Source organism: Panthera tigris, chromosome D1 (assembly GCF_018350195.1).
Source record: "Panthera tigris isolate Pti1 chromosome D1, P.tigris_Pti1_mat1.1, whole genome shotgun sequence".
NCBI lineage: Eukaryota > Metazoa > Chordata > Mammalia > Carnivora > Felidae > Panthera > Panthera tigris.
In genome coordinates this window covers 60,515,001-60,539,386 of record NC_056669.1, presented here as the reverse complement: position 1 = coordinate 60,539,386, position 24,386 = coordinate 60,515,001, and the positions used below count along the sequence as shown (strand labels likewise).

Below are 24,386 nucleotides of genomic sequence, written 5' to 3'. Positions count from 1 at the left end.
TGCACTTAAGTGCATATGCATTTATCTTCTTTTATCTTGATATAATATCCGTCTTTATCCTTGACAGTATCTCTTATTCTGAATTCTTTGTCTTATATTAATATAGCCACTTCCACCTCTTTTACATACTGTCTGCATGGCATGTATTTTCCAACTTTTTAATTTAACCTATCTATGTATTTATATTTAAAGGAGTTTTTTTGTACACAAATACAGTTGGATCTTGTTCTTTTATCCGATTTCACTATCTCTGTCTTAAATTGGTGTGTTTAGACCAGTACCATTTAATGTGATTAATGATGTGGTTGAGCTTAAGTTTACCATTTTTGTATGTGTTTCCCATAAGTCTGATCTGTTTGTTGTTCTTATTCATCCCCTCCCCCCACTGCTTACTTTTGGATTTAAGTAGTTTTAGTATTGAGTTTTAATTTATCTATTGGTTTTTGGCTATAATCTATTTTATTTTATTTTATTTTATTTTATTTTTTAGGGATTGCTCTAGATCACAGTTTTCCAACTGTGACACTGTTACTATTTTCAGCCAGATAATAATTTGATGGAAAGTTTGTCCTGTGCACTGCAGGATGTTTAGCACCTTCTCTGGTCTATGGCTGCTAGATACTGCTAACAACTAATGGTATCTCTAGAAATTACCAAATGTCTGACTGGGAGCAAATAGGACTGAGAACCACTGATATACAGATTGTGACATACATACCTAACCTTTCACAATTGACTTAGAGTTAATATTTTACCACTTCAAGTGAAATGTAAAAGAACCTTACTTTTATGGGATCCTGTACTTCCCTACATGTTGCAGTTGTCAAATGTACATCTGCATGCATGGAAACCCCACAAAGGCTATGTAAAAGTTATCTTAAACAACTGGAGCAAGTGAGTTTCATATTTAACCATATAATTATAATTTCTGTTGCTCTCCCTTTACTACTGATCTCCTAATTTTCAAATTTGTATAACCTCTCTTCAACCATAAGTCATTTTAGAATTTCATTTTGAGACTGGCTGCTGGTGATGGATTCTCTCAGATTTTCCTCAGCTGGCAAAGCCTTTATTTCATCTGCATTCCTGAAATATATTTTCTCTGTGTATTGAATTTTGAGTTAACTGTTTTTTTTAAATAAATTTTAGCGCTTAAAAATACTGTTCCACTGTCTTCCGGACTTTAAGCTTCCTTATGAGAAATTACACTCATTCAAATTGTTCATCTTCACATAATGACTTATTTTTCTGGCTTTTTGCAATAAATTTTCTTTATCTTTGATTTTTACCAATTCAATATGTTCTTTCTATATGTATGCTGTTCTTTAAGTTTACTTGTTTAGGGATCAAGAAGTTTTAAAAATCTATGAATTTATACCTTATACCAAGTTTAAAAATAATTTCCTATTGTTCCACTAAATATATTTCTCTGCCCAATATTTTTTTTTCCTCCTTCTGGGACACCAGTGACATGAATATTAGAGATTTTTATGTGTTCTACATCCTTGAAGCTCTGTTCATGATTTTAATATTTTTTCTCTATTCTCCAGATTGAATCATTTTCTTAATCGAGTTTACACTTTCTTCTTCATTCTGCTATTGAGCTAATCTGATGAATTTCAGATTTAAGACTTTTACTTATAAAATGATGACATTGTTCTTTTTTTATACTTTGTTATCTCTGTGTACGACCTCTCTTTCACATACTTCAACAGTGTTTACCTTTAAGTCATAAAGAATAATTGTCATAACTGCTTTAGAGTTTTTGTATGACAGTTCCAACGTCTGACTGATATTGGGATTGGAATCTGTGGATCATTCCTTCCCTTGATAGTCACATGTTTTCTGGTTTTTCATATGTTTAATATTTAAAAAAATTTTTATCATGAACATTTTGAATATAGATCTTGTTAAAATCCTTTGTATAAGGTTGATTTTATCTTTTCCGGGAAATCAATTTGGTTATGTTCAGACTGCAAGTCCTATCTTGCTTCCTGTGATGGTTCTAATGGATGCTTTTGTCCCTCATCCTGACATTTGGAGATGGTTTATATAGTAATTGAGTTCTCAGTGCCTTTACTGTGTTTTGTTGGATCTGTCCTATGCATGTGCAGCTCAGGAGTAAGCTCATAGTTGGTGTCAGTTCATATACAGAATTTAAGGAGCTACTTATTCAGCTCTCTCTTCTCCAGGATTATTTTCACATTCTGTAGTTGTCAGGAGTCACCTCTCACATCTCCATGACCAGAAAGACAGCCTTTCTGGTAGAATTTAGCGGTATGTATCACCATATCATCAAACTGGGTACCGCCCTTGGTGAAGTAGGAAAGGAAGGAAGGGAGAAAGAAAGAAAGAAAGAAAGAAAGAAAGAAAGAAAGAAAGAAGAAAGAAAACAAAGGATAACAATAAGAATTTCACACACATTCTCAAATATTAGCCTTCTCTTTTCTTCCCTTCCCCCTTCCTTTCTCCCTTCCTTTCTTCCTTCTTTCTTTCCCTTTTTCTATCCATCTCTTCCTTCCTCTCTCCCTCCTTCTTTTTTTCTTTATTTCCTTATTTCTTTATTTTCCTTATTTCTCTTTCTTTTTTTATTTCTTTCTGTCCAGAAAGATAAACCTTCTCTTGGGGTTTTAGCTGTTTGTATTATTCTGTGACTGTGATATAACTTTCAGTCAGATCTAGTAGAAAAACAAAGAAGAAATAGGAGGATCCTCCTCTTTGTCTCCAGCTCACAGACACATTTCTCCTGATTCTCTATCTAGAAAACAATGAGGTATATCTTGCATTTTTGCTCCCTGTACAATCTATTGTCTCTCTGTTGGATACTTGCTTTCTAATCAATGGAAGGAAATACATAGGGGAAAAATTTTCTTGAGAACCTACATGATACAAGTTGCTTCTTCCAAATTTACTTCCTGTTTTGACTTGATTGATTTGCTAACTTTATAGAAATCTGTGGCAACTGTTTTGTATTTTGTTCAGATTTTAGTTTTAATCTGTTGGAGAAATTGGCTATAGTGGACTCATTGCATTTTGGCAAGACTGGCCTGTATTATCAATACAAAATTTTAAGCATAAATATAGTAAAACAGAGATAAATGCTATGGAAAAAAATAAAGATAGCAGACTGAGAGGTTATTGTGTATGTGGTGGAAGGTATATTTCTATTTAGGGTTATCAAGAAAACATCATTTAGTAGATGGTATGTAAGAAAGTATTTGAAAACAACAGGAGATTTAACAGGGCAAACTCTGATAAGAGGAAATTGGAAGAAAAAAGCACTACATTTTTCACTGTCTTTTAAATCTAAAAGAAATGAGGAAGTGAATATAGTTTGAGAGTCATATGGAGAATGGAAAGGAGAAATAGTAGAAGAAAAAGTTCAAGGATATTTCAACCCCACATGTAGAACACCCAGGTAATGCTAATGTCTTTGCCTTATATTATGAGTAAGAATGGCAGTCACTGAGGATATTTTTCATATGCTTTTACAAATTTATTCCTTTCTGATATACAGTAGTGTGAATACATTTAAAATATACAATTTAGTATATTTTTCCATATGTATTCAACTGTGAAAGAATTCCCAAGATAATAAACATACCTTTTATTAAATTTCTTCATGTGACTATGAAATACACACTTATTGTCTTGTCCTGAAATCCACCCTGCTTTCCCAAGCAATAGTAGTTCATCTGTAGATTAGTTTGGGTTTTTTTGTTTTGTTTTGGTTGTTTTTTGTTTGTTTGTTTTGCTTTCAAATTTTATATAGATGTAATTATACAGTATGTCTATTTTCTTCTGGTATATTCTTTTTTCACTAAGCATATTATTTTAAGATTTATCCACATGTGGTATGTATCATCAACTTATTCCTTTATAATTCTCAATGGTATTATAGTATGTGGATATACCTGAGTTTTTCCATCAAGTCATAATTGATAAATATTTGAGTTGGCTCCAGTTTTTGGACATTGTGAATAAAGCAACTCTGAATGTTTGTGTATAAAACTGTCTGTGGACGTATGATGCAATTATCATAGGTAAAATTACATAGCAGTAATAAGCAAGGTTGCAGGATACAAGGTTAATATACAAAAGTCAATTACTTCCCAGACTTCTTGGAAAGATGGCAGAGTAGGAGGACGCTGGGCTCACCTCATCCCACAGATACAACTAGATAACTCTCACATCAGTGGTAATACCCCAGAAAATGACCTGAAGACTGGCAGAAGAAACTCCACAACTAAATATAAAGAAGAGACCACACCTAAAAGGGTAGAAAGGCAATGCAGTTGGAACTAATAGACTTTTGGGACTGTCCACAAGAGTGAGGGATGCTGCAGGCATATAGAGGGGAAAGAATCAAACCCTCACAACAGGGGGCCCACATGAAGAAGACAAATCACCATAACATTACCATAACACCAAGTTCCTACAACCAGAAGGACTTAAAACCTGGAATTAAAAAACAAACAAACAAACAGTGTGTTGGCCTCTGAGAGAGCCTGGAAGGAGAGGACACTGAGTCCTTGCCCTTAAAGAGACAGCACAACAAACAACCTAGAAGCAGCAGTTTGAAAAACGCCTAGGAGTGAGTTATTTACTAATCTCAAAATGTGTCCTGGAGGGATAGAAATCTCTAGGGAACTCCTCCAGGAAGACAACTGGCAAACACCATTTCCCTTCCCCAGGGTAAACACAGCGTCAACTGTGGACTCCCTACCTAACTTGCTAGCACTGCCTCACCCTCCACCGCTTCACACACACACTGTGGTTCCACCAATCCACCCCTCTGGACAGCCTGCCTCAGTCTGGGTGATGTAGGTGCCCTGGCACATGGCACCCTGCTGCATTGTACTTCAGCAGATCTGCCTTCTCCAATATGCTATTGGCAAGAGCCCACACAAAGAGGTGCCATAGACCAGGCAGTGTGCAAGCAGCACTACAGTGTCAACACCATTCCTAAGTGAGTCCTGCCCTAGAGAAAAGGAGAGATAACCTCATATACCAGTTAGATAGAGACCCAGCAGTGGGCTGAAAGGAGACAACTGGTCTGATTTGCAGGCTCCGCCCAACAAAAAAAGCTTCTCAGGACACCACAGGAAAAACACCCTTTGGTGCTACTGCATCTCTGGAAAATGCCTGATCTGAGTCAACTAAAGCCCACGGTATCCCCAGACTGGCCCACTAACACCACAGGGACCAAACACTGCCCACAAAAGGCAAAGAGAGCCATTTCAGATGACTGGACTGAAGGAAAAAGTGGCCCAGCCACAACAGTAGGGCACACACATCACACATAAAAGACACCTATGAAGTGCCAGTTTCCAGTGAACAAAGGACACTGCACAGCAAAGCACTACAGGACTTCTTCATAAGGCCATTACTTTCAAGTGCAGGAGATATAGCTATCTTTTCCAACACACAGAAACAGACACAGAGTTAAACAAAATGAGGATACAGAAAAGTATATATCAAAGAACAGGACAAAATCATAGCAAAAGACTTAAGCAAAATGGAGGTAGGTAATATGCCTGATAGAGATATATAAAGTCATGATCATAGAGGCACCTGGGTGGCTCAGTCAGTTAAGTGTCTGACTCTTGATTTCAGCTCAGGTCAAGATCTTACAGTTCATGAGTTTGAACCCAGCACCAGGCTGTGCACTGATGTTGCAGAGCCTCCTTTGGATTCTGTCTCTCCTTCTCTCTGCCCCTCCCTTGCTCGCTCTCTCTCTCTCTCTCTCTCTTGCTCTCAAAAATAAATAAATAAACTTTAAAAAAGTCATCATTATAAAGATACTGGACTTGAGAAAAGACTAGAAGACATCAGTGAGACCCTTAACAATGGAATAAGAAAGAACCAAACAGAGATGAAGAATACAATAAATGAAATTAAAAATACTCTAGATGGAATAAATAGTAAATTTGACAAAGCAGAAGAACAAATCAAACTGGAGGACAGAGAAATGGAAAGTAATCAAGCAGAGCAGGGGAGAGGAAAAAATATTATGCAAAATGAAAATAGACTTAGAGAACTTGGTGGCACCATCAAGTGTCATAATATTTGCATTATAGGAATCTTAGAAGGAGAAGAGAAAAAAAAGGGATCAGAAAATTTGCTTGAAGAAATAATAGCTTAAAACATTCTGAATTTGGGGACGGAAACAGAAATCCAGATCCAGGATGCACAGAAATTGCCAAACAAAATCAACCCAAAGAGGTCTATAACAAGACACATAGCAATTTAGATGGCAAAATGTATTGATAAAGAGAGAATTTTAAAAGCAGTAAGAGAAAAGAAAGCAGTTATATATAAGGGAAAACCCATAAGGCTCTCAGCTGATTTTTCAGCAAAAACTTTGCAGGCCAGAAGGGAGTGGCAAAACATATTAAAAATGCTGAAAAGAAAAAAAAATCTACAACCAATGGAGCACCTAGGTGGCTCAGTCAGTCGAGTGTCCTACTCTTGATTTTGGCTCAGCTCATGATTCCAGGGTCTTGGGATCAAGCCCTGCATTGGGCTTTGCACTGGGCATAGAGCCTGCATAAGATATTCTCTCTCTCTTTCTCTGTCCCTCTCCCTAACTCATGCTGCTCTGTCTCTCTCTGTAAAATAAAAAATAAAAAATAAATAAATAGGAAAAAATCTATAGCCAAGAATACTCTATCCAACAAGGTTATCATGAAGGAGATATAAAGAGTTTCTCGAACAAAAAAAGTTAAAGGAATTCATGACCCCTAAACCACCCTACAAGAAATGTTAAAGAAGAATCTTTGAGTAGAAAGACCATAAGGAAGAGTTAGAAAAGCAAGAAGCACAAAAGCAGTAAAAATAAGCATATCTATAAAAATCAATCAAGGGACTCACAAAATAAAAGGATGGAAAGTGTGACACTTTTTCCCAAAAAGTGGTGGGGAGGAGAGGAGTAAGAATGGGTTCAAACCCAAGCTACCATCAACTTAAATATAGACTGCTATATATGGAAGGTGGTATATACAAACTGAATGGTAACCACAAATCAAAAATCAATAAAGATATGCAAAAAATAAAGATATAGCCATATAAATATATCACTAAGAAAACCAACTTACTGTGAGCGAAGAGAGCAAGGAAAGAAAGTAGCAGAAAAGAGTTACAAAACAACCATAAAACAGGCAGCAAAATGGCAATAAATACACACCTATTAATAATTAGTTTGATTGTAAGTAGACTAAAAACATCAATTAAAAGACATAGGGTGACAGAATGGATGTAAAAAAAAAAAGACCCATCTATATGCTGCCTACAAGAGACTCATTTCAGACCTAAAGACACATGCAGATTGCAAGTGAGGAGATGGAAAAGCATTTATAATGCAAATTGATATGAAAAAAAGCCAAGTCAGCAATATTTATCCCAGACAAAATAAACTTTAAAACGAAGATTGTAACAAGAGACAAAGAAGGACACTATACAATCATTTAGGGGGCAATCCAACAAGAAGATGTAACAATTATAAATATTGGGGCACCTGAGTGGCTCAGCTGGTTGAGCATTTCACTCTTGATTTTAGCTCAGATCATGATCTCACCATTGTGAGATCAACCCCTGCATCAGACTCTGTGCTGGGTGTGGTGGAGCCTGCTTAAGAATCTCTCTCCTCTGCCCCTCCCATTCACGAGCTCTCTCTTTCTCTTTAAAATAAAAACAAAACAAAAAACAATTGTAAATATTTATGCACCTAACAGGAAAGCAAACATAAAGGGGCACCTGGTGGCTCAGTCGGCTGAGCATCAGACTCTTGATTTTGACTCAGGCCATGATCCCAGGACTGTGGGATCAAGCCCCACACTGGGCTCTGTGCTGGGCATGGATTCTGCTTGGGATTCACTCTCTTCCTACGCCCCTCTCCCCTGCTCTCATACAAACTCTCTCTCTCTCTCTAAAATAAAAAATAACTAATAAAAAAATTTTTAATGAAGGAAATAATTGATAGTGATACAATAATAGTAGGGGACTTTAACATCCCATATACATCGATGGACAGATCATCCAAACAGAAAACCAACAAGGAACCAGTGGCTTTGAATGTCACATTGGATCAGATGTATTTAACAGATATGTTCAAAATATTCCACCCTAAAACAGCAGAATACACATTCTTTTCAAGTGAACATGGAAAATTCTCCAGAATAGATCACATAGTAGCTCACAACACAGGCCTCAACAAATTCAAGAATATTAAAGTAATACCATTCATCTTTTCTGACCACAATGTTAATGAAACTGCAAATAACCACCAGGAAAAATCTGGAAAGGCCAAAAACACATGAAAGTTAAACAATATGCTACTAAACAATGAATGAGTGAATGAAGAAATCAAAGAGGAAATAAGAAAAGTGCATAGGAACAAACAAAAATGAAAATACAATGGTCCAAAATCTTTGGGATACAGCAAAAAATTTCTAACAGGGTAGTTTAGAGCAATACAGGCATACATCAAAAGCAGGAAAAATATCAAATAAACAGCCTAACCTTACACCTAAAGGAGCTAGAAAAAGAAGAACAAAATAACACAAACCTAGCAAAATGAAGAAAATAATAAAGATTATACCAGAAAAAATTGACATAGGAACTAAGAAAATAATAGTTTCATTACTATTATTGAACTGTTTTTCAACGAAACCAATAGTTGTTTCTTTGAAAAGATCAATAAAATTGATAAATCCCTAGCCAGACTTATAAAGAAAAGAAATAAATCAAATAAACAAACTCACAAGTTAAAGAGACAAAATAACAACCAACACCACAGAAATACAAATGATTGTAAGAGAATATTATGACAACTATATGCCAATAAAGTAGACAACTAAGAATAAATGGATAAATTCTTAGAAACATATATCCTACCAAAACTAAAGCAGCAAGAAATAAAAAAATATGAACAGACTTATTAGCAGCAAGGAGATTGAATCAGTAAAAGAAAACACAAACAAACAAAAACAAAACAAAACAAAACAAACAAAAGAAAACAATAAACAGAAGTCCAGAACCAGATGACATACTGTCAAGATGTTAGATCTTCCCAACTTGATGTATAGATTTCTTATAATCCCAATCAATATCCCAGGAAGTTACTCGTGTATACTGGAAAACTGATTTTATAGTTTATATGAAGTGGAACAAGAGCCCCAGAGTAGCCAATGCAATATTGAAGGAAAAGAACAAAGTTGGAGAAGTTACACTTCCTGACCTGAAGACTTACTATCAGTCTACAATAATTAAGACAGTATGGTATTGGTAAAAGAATAAATACATAGGTCAATGGAACAGAATAGAGCCAGAAATAGGTCCCCATAAATATAGTCAACACATTTTTCAGTCAGTATCTTTAATTTTTGGACATCATAATAGTGTGTTGTATGTCACTGAGATTTTAAGTAGATTTCCTAATTACTAATGATACTGAGAATGTTTTATGCAGTGATTTTCAATATATATATACCTTTTGATGAAAAATTCACTAAAATATCTTTTCCAATTCTATTGAATGGTTAGTTTTCTTTATCTAATTTTGAAACTACTCTGTGTATACTAAATGAAAGTCGATTATCACATATTTAATTTGCAAAATTTTCTTGAACTCTGTAACCTGTGTTTGTATTCTCTTAATTGTATTTTGGAAAAACAAAAACTCTTAAATTTTATGAAATTCAGTTCAATAATTTAAAAAGTATATCTGATTATTATTCTTTAATATAATGTGTCCTAGAAGTTTTTTTTAATTTTAAGTTTTACATTTAAATTTATGATCCACTTTTACTTTATTTTTGTATGGGATGTAAGGTATAGTTTGGGGTGCATATTTTTGTATATGATCATCTAATTGTTCCAAATCTATCCATTTTGTATTGAATTACCTTATCATTTTGTTGAAAATCAACTAAGACTATATGTGCAGGTCTATTTGGGGGCTTCCTATGCTAATTTACTGATTAATTTTCATATCTTTATGCCACTAGCATTCTGTCTTTATTAAGTCCTCCAATTTTGTTAACATTGTTCAGTTAATTTACATTTCTATATAGATTTTAGAATCAGCTTTTCAATTTCTATAAGAAAAAGTCTGCTGGAAATTATATTGAAATGTGGTTAAATCTATATATCAACTTGGAAAGAATAGAAATATTCATAATATCAAGACTTGGATATATGATGATTATATATGTCTACTTTTATATATGCCTTCATCAGTTTATCTTAGCAATACTTTTTAGTTATCTCTCTTCAGGTCTTACTTTTCTTTTTTAATCAAATGTGTCCCTAAATATTCTCTTTTTAGGCTATGGCAAGCAATATTTTTATTTAACTTTCTAATAGAATTCCATTAAAATAAGAAATTTAACTGTTTGTATAGTAAACTTGTATCCTCTGAACTCGATAAACTCACATATTAGATCTAGTAGGTTTAGTATGTTACATAAGATTTTCCTACATAGAAAAAACCAGATCATCAGGTAATTTCTTCCTAATATCAATGATTTTTATTTCCTTTTACTTACCTTAATGCATTGGCTAGAATCCCCAGTACAAAAGCAAATAGACATTATAAGAACAGACAGCCTTGTATTTTTTTATAACAGAGAAAAGATATTCAGTCTTTCTTCACTGTGATGTAATCTATCAAATTTCATAGGCTTCCTTTATCCTATTTGTAAGTTGCTTTCTCTTTCTAGTTTTCTGAAATTTTTATCAAGAATTCATGATGGATTTTGTCAGATGTTTTTTATGCATTTATTAACATCACATGTAGTTACTTTTGTCTGAAATTATGGGGGGAAACATTAATTGATTTTTAAATGCAAAAATTTCCCCTGAATTTGTAAGATAAGTGCTTCTTGGTCATGATACAGGATAATGTTATATATCATTAAACTCAATTTGCATAATTTTGTTAATACTTTTTATAGCTGCATTTATGAAGGAATTTGATAACTAATTTTATTTTCATGAATGTTTTCCTCTGCCTTTGGTAACATTTTAGAGATGGCAATATAGAATGGGTTCAACTCTTTAAGAAGATAAATTGAGTGATAATTAGCATGCACATTGCAATAACCCTCTGAGTGAAATTAAGAAATAGCTCCAAGATGAAAGTAACATTGGCAGACAAATAGGTAGTTGAAGGACATATTCTAAAATATTGATGCATGAATATTTCCAAAACCTGAAAAATTTTATACCACCAAAATCTTCTTTTTTATCAAATCTGTACATAAATTTTACTGCTGGAATGTCCACATTCATTCAAGAATTTGATTACATCTTTTACAAGGCCCCACAATCTTCTCTCACCTTCAGTGAGAAACAGTAGTATATAATCTATTGAAAAAAATGGAAATTACATAAAGGCACCAATGAGTGTGAGTTTAAGAGACTATAATAAAGGCTGAAGTAATGTCTGAATGACCTTTACATAATCCCAATTTGGGACACCCTGAGAGATGTACAAGTTTAAGGTTAGCCTAGAAGAATTTATTAATTTTTTAATACATTTGGGTCATTCTTTATTTACAAATATTTTCACAACTCGGTCCTGAATTTGCTTTGTCCTGATTCCATAAATGACTGGTATTAAACAAGGGGGAACAACCACATACAGATTGGCCAGGAGGATGTGGATGTAGCAAGGAATATTACTACCAAATCAGTGAGTCATAAAAGAGAAAAATGCTGGTGTGTAAAATGCTAAAACGACACAGACATGGGAGCCACATGTGCTGAGTGCTTTGAGTCTGGCATCCCTGGAAGGAAGGTGGAAAACAGCTCGTAGGATCTGAACATAGGAGAGGGCAATAAGGATCAAGTCAAAAATCAGGGCAGCAATGGTATATAAGCCATAGATGATGTTGACCCTTATGTTAGCACAGGAAAGATGCACGATTCCCATGTGCTCACAGTAGGTGTGAGGAATAATGTAGTATCCACAAAAAGGCAATCATTTGAGAAGAGGGCAGAAAGGGATGACAAGAAGGACTGGCCTCCCCACTACAACAGAGGCCATGATGGCTACCACTCTGTTGGTGAGAATAGTGGTATATGTCAGTGGATAACAGATGGCAACAAAGCAGTCAGTTGCCATGCCAGCAGTACAACGGATTCCATGCCAGTGTAGGTATGGATAAAGAACATTTGGATGAGGCAGCCTTCAAATTTTATCTCCCTGAAGTTGAACCAGAAGATACAGAGCATCTTGGGAATGGTAGAAGTGGAGAGGCCTAGATCAATAAAGGAGAGAAGAGCCAAAAAATAGAACATAGGTTGATGAAGACTCTGCTCAGTCTTGATCACAACCAGGATTGTGACATTTCCCACAAGTGCTATCAGATAAACAACAAAGAAAGGGAAACCAATCCAGATATGGAAAGCTTCCAGACCAGGTATACCCAGCAGAAGGAAGGCAGAGGGATTTGAAGCAGTGTCATTGACAGAGGACATCCTGCTGAGAACTATTGGAAAATATTCTATGCTCTTCTTCAGTATTTCTGGGGAGACATAAGGCAATATATGGTGTTTGGATATCACTATATATAGTAGCATACCAATTAGACACTAAAAATCATAATGGAAAGTCATTTGAGGACAATTGACTATTAAATTCAAATTATTGACTATCCCACTTAATATTCCATGGGAACTGTGGAAGTTAGAAACAGTCTTTTCTGGTGGTAGTGTGGTGTAGTGATCCATGATCATCTTTAGCTCATTCTTTTGTGAAATCCTCGTCTATATTCACTAGTACCAGCTGAAAACGCTGACAGTAAGCAAAACTTGTATTACATTTTCAAGTTACTTTGATTAGTTGAGTGAAAACATAAGAGAAAACTACAATATGTTGTGAAAAACTACAATATGTTGAGGAATTGGAATGGGAAGAAACTTTGGATATGAGGATCAAGAATGTCTACATATAAGGCTTATTTACCTGTCATAGTCCCTTCTTTGTTAAGTGTTACTTTTCCCTTTATTTGCTTTAATGAGACTGTGTTTGTATATATATATATCTTTTAATAAAATGGTGCTTTTATGCTATGGTTGGTGAATTTATTATTAGTATTTTTCTACTTTTACAGTAAAAAATTCACCACATAAACAACTCAAAGAAAAGATAATTTTAAAACAAGTAAAAACTAGTAATTAAATTTAGCATCCATATATGATACTTTAAAAAAGAAACTTAAAGCAAATTAGGCAAAAACTAAAAGTGGTTCAATTTAGTGAAAGGAATATATGAAAAATCTGCAACTAACATCATACTGAATGGTGAAACACAGAAAGATTTGTTTCTAAGATTGGGAATAAGACAAACATATCGACTGGCATCAATTATATTAATATTTTACTGGAAGTTCCAACAAGGTCAATATATCAAGAAAAAATAAATAAAAAGACAGTAAGATTGGAATGAAAGAAGTCAACTTTCCCATTCATAAGCCACATGAACACTTACTTAGATAAAAATCAAAGAATTTAAAACCATTTAGCTTATCAATTAATCAAGTATAGAATCAATACTTTTCTATATACTGTTAGCAAACAATGAGAAATTAAAATTTAAGTTAAAATTCTGTGAAAATTCATACTACCACTTACAGTGGCATCAAAAGCATGGAGTAGTTAGCCATAAGCACTTAAAATTATAAAACATGACAGTAATTAAAAAGACCTAAAAAAGTTTTAAAAGTGGTTTGAAAGACTGAAATATGTTAAGATGTCAGTTCTTCCTAAGTTGCTTAATAAAACAACTTCAATCAATAACCAAGAAATTTAAGCTCATTCTAAAATAATTATACAAATACCCTAAATTCATTAGAAAAAGAATAACAAAACATCGGAACTTAAAATAAAAGACTTCAAACTTTAAACAGTATAGTAAGTCATTATGATAACAGACAAATAGATAGGGAGTGCTTAATAGAAAGAACAGAATAGACATATTTTACTTCTTCAGTCAAATGTTCTAAAGTGACCAATGTAGTAATTCAGTGAAGATAGCGCAGTTTCTTATACCAATAATTCTGGTGCAACTGAATATATATTTTTTATATATATACATGTGTGTGTACACACATACACGCGCACACACACACACACACACACACACACACATATATATGTAGAACCTTGATTCCAACTTCACAACAAAATCAAATATTAATTACATTTCTAAATTAGAACTAAGTATTAAAAACAAAACAAAACTCCAATTTTAACATGTGTGAAATCAAAGGAAGAAGAGTATCTTTGCAACCCAGTAGGAAGTAATATTTTTTTAGAACACAAAAGCAATAACCATAAGAAATAGCCTTGTTACATGTTATTAAATTTTGAAATTTACTGTTAAGTGGACTTAGAGGACAAAGACTGGGAGAAAGCATTCACAATCCCTTACTTCTGTAGGAGAATTTGTGTTAGGAACACACGGCAATGCTTATAACTAACAAAATAAGAAAACAAGCAATGGGAAAAGGAGAGACCTGCACTGACATTTAGCAAAGAAAAATATACAAATGACACTGAATGTCTCAAAATTATTAGGCTTCAGGAATTGTACATTAAAACTAACATGACATCTTGTTACATACCTACTAGAATGGCCAAAATTAAAAAGCACAACACCAAATTTTGGCAAGGATGTGGAGCAACAGATTCTCCTAATTACCTATGACTGAACTCCTAAGAGCTTACTCAAGATGAGGAAAGCATATGTCCACACAAAGACTTGTATAAGAATGTTCGTAGCAGCTTTATCCACACCTGCCCTGTGTGGAAACAACACAAATACTCATCAACAGTGGATAGACAAATCAATTTTGGAATGTTTACCCAATGAAATTCTACTCAGCAATAAAAATGGATTGACTGTATGTGCAATAACATAGATGACTCTATATTATTATATTGAGCTATCGACTGCTACTAGTTACTAAAGAGTACTAATTATATAACTTCATTTATATGAAGATCCAGAGCATACAAAGAAAATGGGTATCTGGTTGGCTCAGTCAATAGATCCTGCGACTCTTGATCTCTGGGTTGTGAGTTTGAGCCCCATGTTGGGTGTAGAGATTACTTAAAAATAAAATCTTAAAAAAAAAATGGGTACTGAAAATATCCATTCACTGGTTGCCTGGGGATTGAAATGGGTCACAGACAGATTGGGAAGGAACAAAGAGGATTTTTTGAGGTGATAGAAAAATATTATATCTTTATAAAGGTGTGGGATATATAGGTATATCCTTTTTCAAAACTGTACAGATAAGATTTGTATATTTAAACACATGCAAATTTTACTTTAAAAAATCAAATCCAAGCCAGGAGAGAATAGAATGTTTACAGTTGTTGACATTGTATGATGAGAGCATTATGCATTTGTGTTCATCTGTAGATGTTTGAAATGCTCCATAATTAAATGGTTTGATACATAAAACTAGTGAAAATAAGTGCCATCTTTTTATGAAGTATGGTATCATTTGCTTTAATAGAATATTCTGTTTTGGAGCTTATTTTATTTTATTTTTTTAAGTTTATTTATTTTGAGAGAGAGAGAGGGAGAGTGAGAGGGAGGGAGGGACAGAGAGAAGGAGAGACAGAATCCCAAGCGGCCCTGCGTCATCAGTGCAGAGACCTATGTGGGGCTCAAACTCACAAACTGTGAGATCATGACATGAGCAGAGATCAAGATTCGGACACTTAACCAACTCAGCCTCCAGGGTGCCCTGGAGCTTATTTTAAATACAGAATTATTTACCTCAATTAATACAGAGCTAAAAATCCAACTAAAATATTTCACAGCCCTACTCAGGGAGCATAAAATAAAATAAATAACCTATCTTAAGGTTATGATTTTGTTTGGAATAGAACTTAACATTTATTCCTGATATTTTCCTTTTTATTCATACTCATACATAAGCTTTTAAGTCAAATACTAAACATGGTATATTCTTTATGATTATTTGCAACAAATAATCTGATCAAAATTATTCTGAATAATGACATCCGATGGGAAGTATACAACCACACAGCATGCTAGCAGTATATCCGAGGATGTGCCTTAACTATTCCCTCTGAGCTTTCTTAAATGTATCATTTGTTTTGCTAGTAGTATGGTATTTTTGTGCCCTACTAAAATTGTTCAAACATCTTCCTGAACACACTCAATCAAATTTTATATTACTCTATTATTAAAATTCAAACTTATTTTAGGAAGCCAGAGCCTTCATCAACTGGGAATATACCAATTGAGATGGCCTTTGGGATGTATATTTTTCTCTACTTCAGCTATGTACATAGCTATTGTTCTGCTTTATTTGACTGACTTTATGCCAGCAAAAGTCAATCAAAGAAAATAATACTTACCAAACACTACTTGATGCTTTATAAATATTCTCATTCAAATTTCAAAACAACTCTCTGAGGTAGATGCTGTTATAGCAGATTTAAAGTCAAATTTAGTATAAATTTGTATAAAGTATAAAACCAAGTATAAAGCTAGGGTTAAGAGAGTCTAAGGCATTTGTCTTAGATAACTCATAAACATAAGTTGTATGATTAGAAATTGAGTATGTGTCTCTCTCCCTGTTACTAAATTCACCTTGAGCAATAGTGTTTTTGCTAAGGTAAATATAGAAGTATTTATAGAGGTAAATTTATAAGTTAAAAAGAAAATAAATCTTCTATTTAAAACTGTACAGCTATTTAAAGCCTATAGATCCATGGAAGTTACTTTATATAGTAAAGTATGGAAATTACTTTATATAGTAAAATATTCATTTTTTTCTTCCTGTTTTATTTTCTGTAGTGTTTAACAGTCAGACAATAAAATAAAAAAGATAATGTGTGTTCTTCAAGAATAAGAAGAAAGAGGTTGACAATTTAGACCATTAATCATCTGATCTAAACTTGGTGGGGGTCCAGGGTGTTCCCAGGGCCAGGAAGAGCTAAGACTGGAAGGAAAGAAAAGCCTGAGGATTTCAGTGGACCTTGGCAACTAGAGCAATGAAAATATGCTGACTTTTTGGGGGAAGGGAAGGGTTACACAAAGCAAAGGCAAGTGAATTTCAGGGAGCTATTTTTGGCTAGGAAAAGGTGTTGGAATTAAAACATAGCAAATATGACGTGTCATTCTCTAAGACTGTATCTCAACTCTATTTGTTGTGCTGATGATGCCTGGTAATCATGCTGATAATCTGGTAATAAGTACATCCATTTGAAACTGGAAATTTCAGTGGTTTAAAGTTTAATTAAAGAGAATCATAAACGTGAAGGTCAGACTTTTGAGGCTACTTGGTGAAAGCTTCTTTTCTGTTAACATCCAGAGAGAAAGTCAGTCCTCTCCTTTGTATCTATGGTTTTGCAACCATTTCCATGGTTCTGGGTTCTGATCACTCACCCAGGCTAACATTTGCAGCGAAGTTCACCATAGCATAGAGTGCCTGGGTGCTTGCTTTCTGTGGGGCAGCTGAAAATAAAGGGCCCTTTCATCTGTGATATATCTGTAAATGGTACTACCTGGCACAACTTCCCAAAACTCTCCTCAGTGTCTACTGTGCTGAACTGCCCTGCCTATCTCAACCTTTTCATGGGAGACCTTCCACAACTATAAAAATATAACCTGGGCTACCTTCCCAAGGACAATGTTCTGCCTCCTCTTGCAGTACCAGGCTGGCCTTCCTGCCCAAGATCCCCTACCAGTAAAATTATACATTATATGGTTATTTTTTATAATTAATAAACCAATATTAACTAAAGTTCATATTTTATTAAAGTTCATATGTTACTCAGATTCCCTTAGTTGTACTTGGATACCAAATTACAGTTACTAGTGATACCTAGTTAGTTCTGTTAGGTTCTCTTGACAGTGACAGTTACTACTCAGGCTTTTCTTAATTTTGATGACTTTACAGTTTTTAGAAGTACTAGTTAGGTTTTTGTAAAATATCCCCTAATTGAGATTAGTATGATTATCTCCTCCATGATTAGACTAAAGTTATATTATTGGAGAAGGAGATCGATGAGGTATACTACTACTTATGTCAAAACATATCAAGGGTATATACTATCAACATAGTTTATCACTATTGATATTAAGCTTCATCACCTGGCTGAGGATGTGTTTGTCAGGATTCTCTCTCTCTCCCCCATTTCCAAGTTTACTCTTTGGCAGTAAGTTGCAATGTGTAGCCCACAAATTAAACAGTGACTAGTTACGCTCCACCTCCTTTAGAATAGAGCATCCTCATAATATTGTTTGGGAATATTTTGCATGAGAGTTAATCTAGTCCCTTAGTTGTTTATGTATTCAATCATTTATTTTTATCAGTATGGGCTCTAATATTTATTTTATACTTTAGACCGTAATCCAATACTACTTTATTTTTTCACACTGACCAGCTTTGGCCATTAGGAACTCTTTCAGTTGACTCCTGTGTCCCTTTGACTTAACCTCACAATTGTGTGGGGTTTTTTTTTGGGGGGGGGAGGGTCACCTCCTTACTTTTGGAACCATAAATTGCTACAGGTGTATCCTATATATCACCTGCCCCAATCTTAGACTGTGATATTTCTCCAAGGATTACTGATTCCTTTAATTGGATAAGGTTACTGGAAACAAAGTTTTGATGCTGGGTGTGCTTTGCTACTGGACTGTTGTTGGTTTAAGACCCTCTCAGCTGGCAGAGCAAGGAAATTTATATGTGTATCCTAGCCTGTGTGTATGTACACACATATATAAATATCCATCATCTATTTATCTATCATCTTTCTGTCATCTGTTGTCTATCTAATACTAAACATAGTAATGGCTAACTCTAATCTGTCACCACGAGAATTATTCTAGTATCCCTTCATGTTTCTCTGTAAACTGCCGTTCCAAAACTGAGAAACCTGGTCCCCACTATATGCCCTACAGTTACATAATTGTTCAATAACACTATGCATATGTAGCTGTATTAGAATTGTTAACCTATAACCCTATGGGGAAAAATTATCCACTAGAATACAATGCTGTATGTATAGGTCTTTTGCTTTTAGTCTCACAGACTCCACTCATTTCCCGAGTTAGTTAGGTTAAAACATTTTCCCCATCCATTTTAGTGAGGTTTTTCCCTACATTTTAACACACAGTGTTTCTCATATTTTTGTATTTCATCATGGATTCCCCTGAACTCCTTGTTGATTTTTTGAAATTTGCATACATTAAGATCATCTTTTGTGTTCTAAAATTCTAAGAGTTTTGCCAAATGCATATCATAACCCACCTTTATAGTATCATATAGAACCTAAAACCTTCCATGTGCTTCACATATTCAACATCTCCCCACTCTTGCTCCCCCTGGGATGCATGGATATGTTTGTGGTCTCGATAGCTTTGCTTTTTCATAATATAATTTCACTAGAGTCACCCAATATAAAGCCCTTTCAGATTCACTTCATTTACTTCAGAATATGCATTTAAGATTCATTTGTGGTTTTTTCATGGTTTGGTATCTTATTAATGCTGAATATATCCATTGTAGGAGGTACTACAGTTTGGATATTCATTTACCTATTGGAAGGCATCTTGGTTACTTCTAATTCTTTATGAATAAAGTTGCTGTAAGTATCCATGTGCAGGTTTATGTGTGGACATAGTTTTTAAACCCATTGGGTAAATTCTTTGGAATGTAATTGTGAATCACATGGTAAGACTATATTCAGCTTTGTAAGAAACTTCCATATGTTTTTCTTTTCTAAATAATTTTTTAATGTTTACTTTTATTTTTGAGACAGAGTGCTAGTAGGGGAGGGACAGAGAGAGAGAAGGAGACATAGAATCTAAGCAGGTTCCAGGCTCCAAGCTGTCAGCACAGAGCCCAATGTGGACCTCGAACTCACGAATTGAGAGATCATGACCTGAGCTGAAGTTGAACACTTAACCGACTGAGCCATTCAGACATCCCTCCATATGTTTTTCTAAAGTGACTGTGTCAGTTTGCATTTCCACCAAAAATGAGTGAAAAGTTCTCTTGCTTTCTTTGCACCCTGACCTACCTTTGATATTGCTTTATTTTTAATTTTAGCTATTGTGTGAAGTGGAATCTTATTGCATTTTTTAATTTGTAATTCCTTAATGGAAAAATATGCTGAGCATCTTTTCATGTGTTTATTTTCAATCTGTATATTCTATTTGTGGGGTGTCTGGACAAAATTTTTACTCAAGCTTTAACTGGGTTATTAATTACTTTTTAAATTTACATATGTTTTAGTTCTAGGTTTTAATTTATTTTAATCAAATTGACGGAGCTCTCCTTTATTCCTTGTTTGCTTCATATTTTTATTAGAAATATGTGCTGTTGCCATTTAAAAAAAAATTTCCTTTGACCATTTATTTGATTGATTTGATTTTTCTTCTGTAGGCTGATGTTCTAGGCTACATTGTTTTCTGAATGTTAAATCAGTCTTACATACCAAAAATAGACACCATTTGGTCATGTTGTATAGTTATTTTGATAAATTACTAGCTTAAATTTACTAACATTTCATTGAGGATTTTTTCATCTGTTCATGAGATATAAGTTTGAGAAATGGTCTATATATATTTTTGGATATCTTTAACTGACTTTGGTGTTAGGATATGTCCAGCTTCATAAAATGAGTCAATATTCTTTATGATTCTATAATCTGGAAGTGATTTTAGAGGATTGACATAATTTCTTTAGTGTTCAGAAGAATTCATCAGTGAAACGATCAGAACCTGATTTTGGGGGGAAGGTTATTAATTAATGATGAAATTTATTTAATAAACAGAGATATCTAGAAATTTAGAACTGTAAATTTTCTTCTGTGCGCTTTATATCATTTATATATATTCAGTTGACTATTGAGCAACATGAATTTGAACTGCGTGAGTCCATGTGGATTTTTTTGTAAACACAGTACAATACTATAAATATATTTTCTCTTCCTTATGATTTTATTACTAACACTCACTTTTCTCTAGCTTACTTTATTGTAAGAATACAGTAGACAAAACATATATAAAATATGCTTTAATTGTTTATATTATTGGCAAGTCTTCAAGTCAACAGTGGGCTGTTAGTAGTTAAGTTTTGGGGGAGTCAAAAGTCATAAGTGGATTTTCAACTGCATCGGTGTGGGGGGGCACAGTGCTTGATCCCCAACAACATAGGGGTTAGGGGCACTGACCCTATATATAGTGTTTAAATATATTTTTAGTGTTGTTGCCACTAAACACTGCTTAGCTTTTAGTCGTAGTGCATGGAATTTATATCAAGAAATTTAGGGGATGATTTGAGACAATGAACATTATGACTATAAAAGACACAGTTAGGACATGAATATAAAGAAACCATTAAAATTTTAATAGAGAACATCACTACTTACAGATTAGCATATCTGAATCCTGTTAATCAGACCAACTGGAAATATGTATGAACTTTCCCTCAAAAGGTAGGACATCGAATTTAGTTTATTTGAGGAAATCATGTTGGTAATCCTGTGTGGCTTTGAAGGTAGGGGGTCATGTATTGAATGGAGATTTAAAATCAACTTATAAAAATAAAAATGTATAAATGTAAAGAAATCAATTTTTATTTTATTTTGTTTGTTTTTTTGGTTTTTGGTTTTTGTTTTAAGTAGGCTTCATGCCCAGCATGGAGCCCAGTGCGGGGCTTGAACTCACAACCCTGAGATCAAGACCTGAACTGAGATAAAAAATTGGACACTTAACTGACTGAACCACCCAGGCACCCCTGTATTTTATTCTTAAATATTATTAAATTTGATCTGTAGTTAAAATGAGATGCAACATTCAAATAAAGAAAACACAGGGAAGAATGCTTTTGGGTTCACTTTTGACAAAAGAAGACATCAAAAACTCAGAATGTGCATCTTTCTATACCTAAGAGAAAAGAGCATTTAATGTGCTCACAGGAAATAAACTCTTCAGATAATCATATTTAGATACCCCTGTGTCATCGTCCACTAACTCCTTTCAGAAACTGTTTACCGAAGTCCATGTTCCTTGCTGAAATATAATCTTTCATACTTCCAAATCCTGAAGATACATGTTCTGGCTCAGTCACGTTGCAAAGTTGTACAATCATTTTCATACCATCACATAGTAAACATGCCATCAGGAAATTAGTTTCTAGGCTCCTGAGCAGTCATTTCTATGTTCTATTTCATTATTTTTATGCACACATCAGTTTCTGCTCACAACAAATTCAAGAAGAATAATAAAAAGATATTTGATCCTTAGGAGTCATAGAGGAGATATGTCCCCATAAGATTACACAAAATACTTGTAAATATATCCAGAAAATTCTTGTAAAGTAAGTGACTGAAAATTTAATCTCTACCTGAACTTGTCTAAGATTCATCTACTTTTGCAAAGCATCAAGTCCCAAAGGATGCATGTATGTTGCATTCCACAAATAAAGAGGGATTTGGAGAGGACAAAGTGGTCCTATGGATAACAGGTTGCCCAAATACGCTTCACACACACACGCACCACACTCCCAAGGAAAAATTCTGATTAAATATGACTCAAAATCACTGTTAGAATTTTATACATTCAAGCTTCTCTTAAAAACAAGAGTTTCATCCTTTAACACAAGTATTGTTTTCAGGTACTTTCACTTCATGATTCTCCATAAAGGTAGGAGGTGGCATACTGAGGGCACATAGTGCCTACAGGTTTTCATGAAGAATAAGGAAGAAGGTGCTGAAATGAAAGGTGAAAACCCGAGACATTTTTTTTTAACTGCACGAAGTATCCCAGTATTGTCCTCAGAGAAATCGGATACAGAGTTTTTAACTGAGAAATCTATGAAGATCTTTCTTATTTTATATTCAAATTTAGTTATTTTTTTTTCTGAGAAAGCAAAGCAGTTGACATAAACTGATTGTGCCCAGCTGGAATACTATCCTATTTTCAAATACAGAGAGATAGAGGTTCACTAAATCTCCCTAGTTAAAAGGGAAGGGGCTTTGAGCGTGATGTTTGCCCTACTGTAATGGAACCCTATGGTCAGAAGAATATGCATTCAACACCAATATGGAGAGAAGGTATTGAGATTAAAGAACAGACAGCATTCTCCAAAGTTTGTAACTTTAAGATCTTCAGGATCTTTTGATATGAGGAGCATTTAAAAAATAATCAACCCAGAGTAGAGTAAAATTAACTTCCTTTAGTTATATCCACACCTTCAAGAGCTAAGGAAACAAGAGACTCTACTGGGAGGTGAGAGCATGGATCACATGCTCACGAATCTGCTTTGTCCTCACACCGTAGATAATAGGATTGAGGGCAGGTGGGAAGACTACGTAGAGATTGGCAACAAGGATGTGAACATAATGGGGAATTTTCTTGCCAAACCGGTGGGTGAGGAAGGAGAAGAGACACGGTGTGTAGAAAACACACATGACCCCAACATGTGACCCACATGTGCTCAAGGCTTTGTGACGAGCATCTCGAGATGGGAGGAGGAAAACTGCATGGAGGATGTAGGCATAAGAGATTCCAACAAGTACCACGTCCAAAATAAGAAAAGAAGCCACAAAAAGCCCGTAAATGGCATTAACTCGAATGCTGGCACAGGCCAACTTGGCAATGCCCATGTGCTCACAGTAGGAATGCGCAATAATTCGAGTCTCACAAAAGGGCAGACGATGGGTTAGGTAGAGAATGGGCAACATGAGCAGGACAGGACGCATTATAATGCCCACACCAATGCCTGCTAGCACCCGGGGTGTCAGGGTGGTTGTGTAGTGGAGTGGTACACAGATAGCCACATAGCGATCAAAAGCCATGGCCAACAGAACAGTAGACTCCATTCCTGTAAAGGTGTGTATCAGGAACATCTGGGCCACGCAGGCTCCAAAACCAATTTCATGTGCATCAAACCAGAAGATACCCAGCATTCGGGGCACTGAAGATGTGGAGAGGGCCAGATCTATGGCTGATAAGATGGCTAGAAAGTAGAACATAGGATCCCGCAGAGTACGGTCAGACCAGATGATCAGCAAAATTGTAACATTGCCTAACAGAGCCATTAAGTAAATGGAGCAAAAAGGTAGGGAGATCCAGCCATGGGAACCCTCAAATCCTGGGATGCCTGTGAGAAAAAAGGTGTCTGGATGGAAAGCGGAAGCGTTTGTGTGGAACATCTTGCCATTGATGAGAAGAGAAGTAGTTGACTACTTCTAGAAGGAAAAAACAAGAGCTATGAACACATTTCTCAAAAGTCTCCGGTAGGCTTAATTTTTATCTGTAGCTTTCTTATTATGAAAGCAAATACTAAAACTTGAGTTCAAAGTAATATGTAGGCACAGACCGA

At 34.7% G+C, this 24,386-nt stretch overlaps 1 protein-coding gene and 1 pseudogene across 1 annotated transcript; both read right to left on the bottom strand.

The window, feature by feature from the left end:
• Nucleotides 1–11,545: 11,545 nt before the first annotated feature.
• Nucleotides 11,546–12,489, bottom strand: LOC102971625 (annotated as a pseudogene).
• Nucleotides 12,490–23,280: 10,791 nt separating this feature from the next.
• On the bottom strand, nucleotides 23,281–24,222 carry LOC102964648 (olfactory receptor 52J3-like). Its single transcript, XM_007089399.2, has one exon. The coding sequence runs from the start codon at nucleotides 24,214–24,216 to the stop codon at nucleotides 23,281–23,283; it is 936 nt and encodes a 311-aa protein (XP_007089461.1). The 5' UTR covers nucleotides 24,217–24,222.
• Between the last annotated feature and the right edge of the window lie 164 nt (nucleotides 24,223–24,386).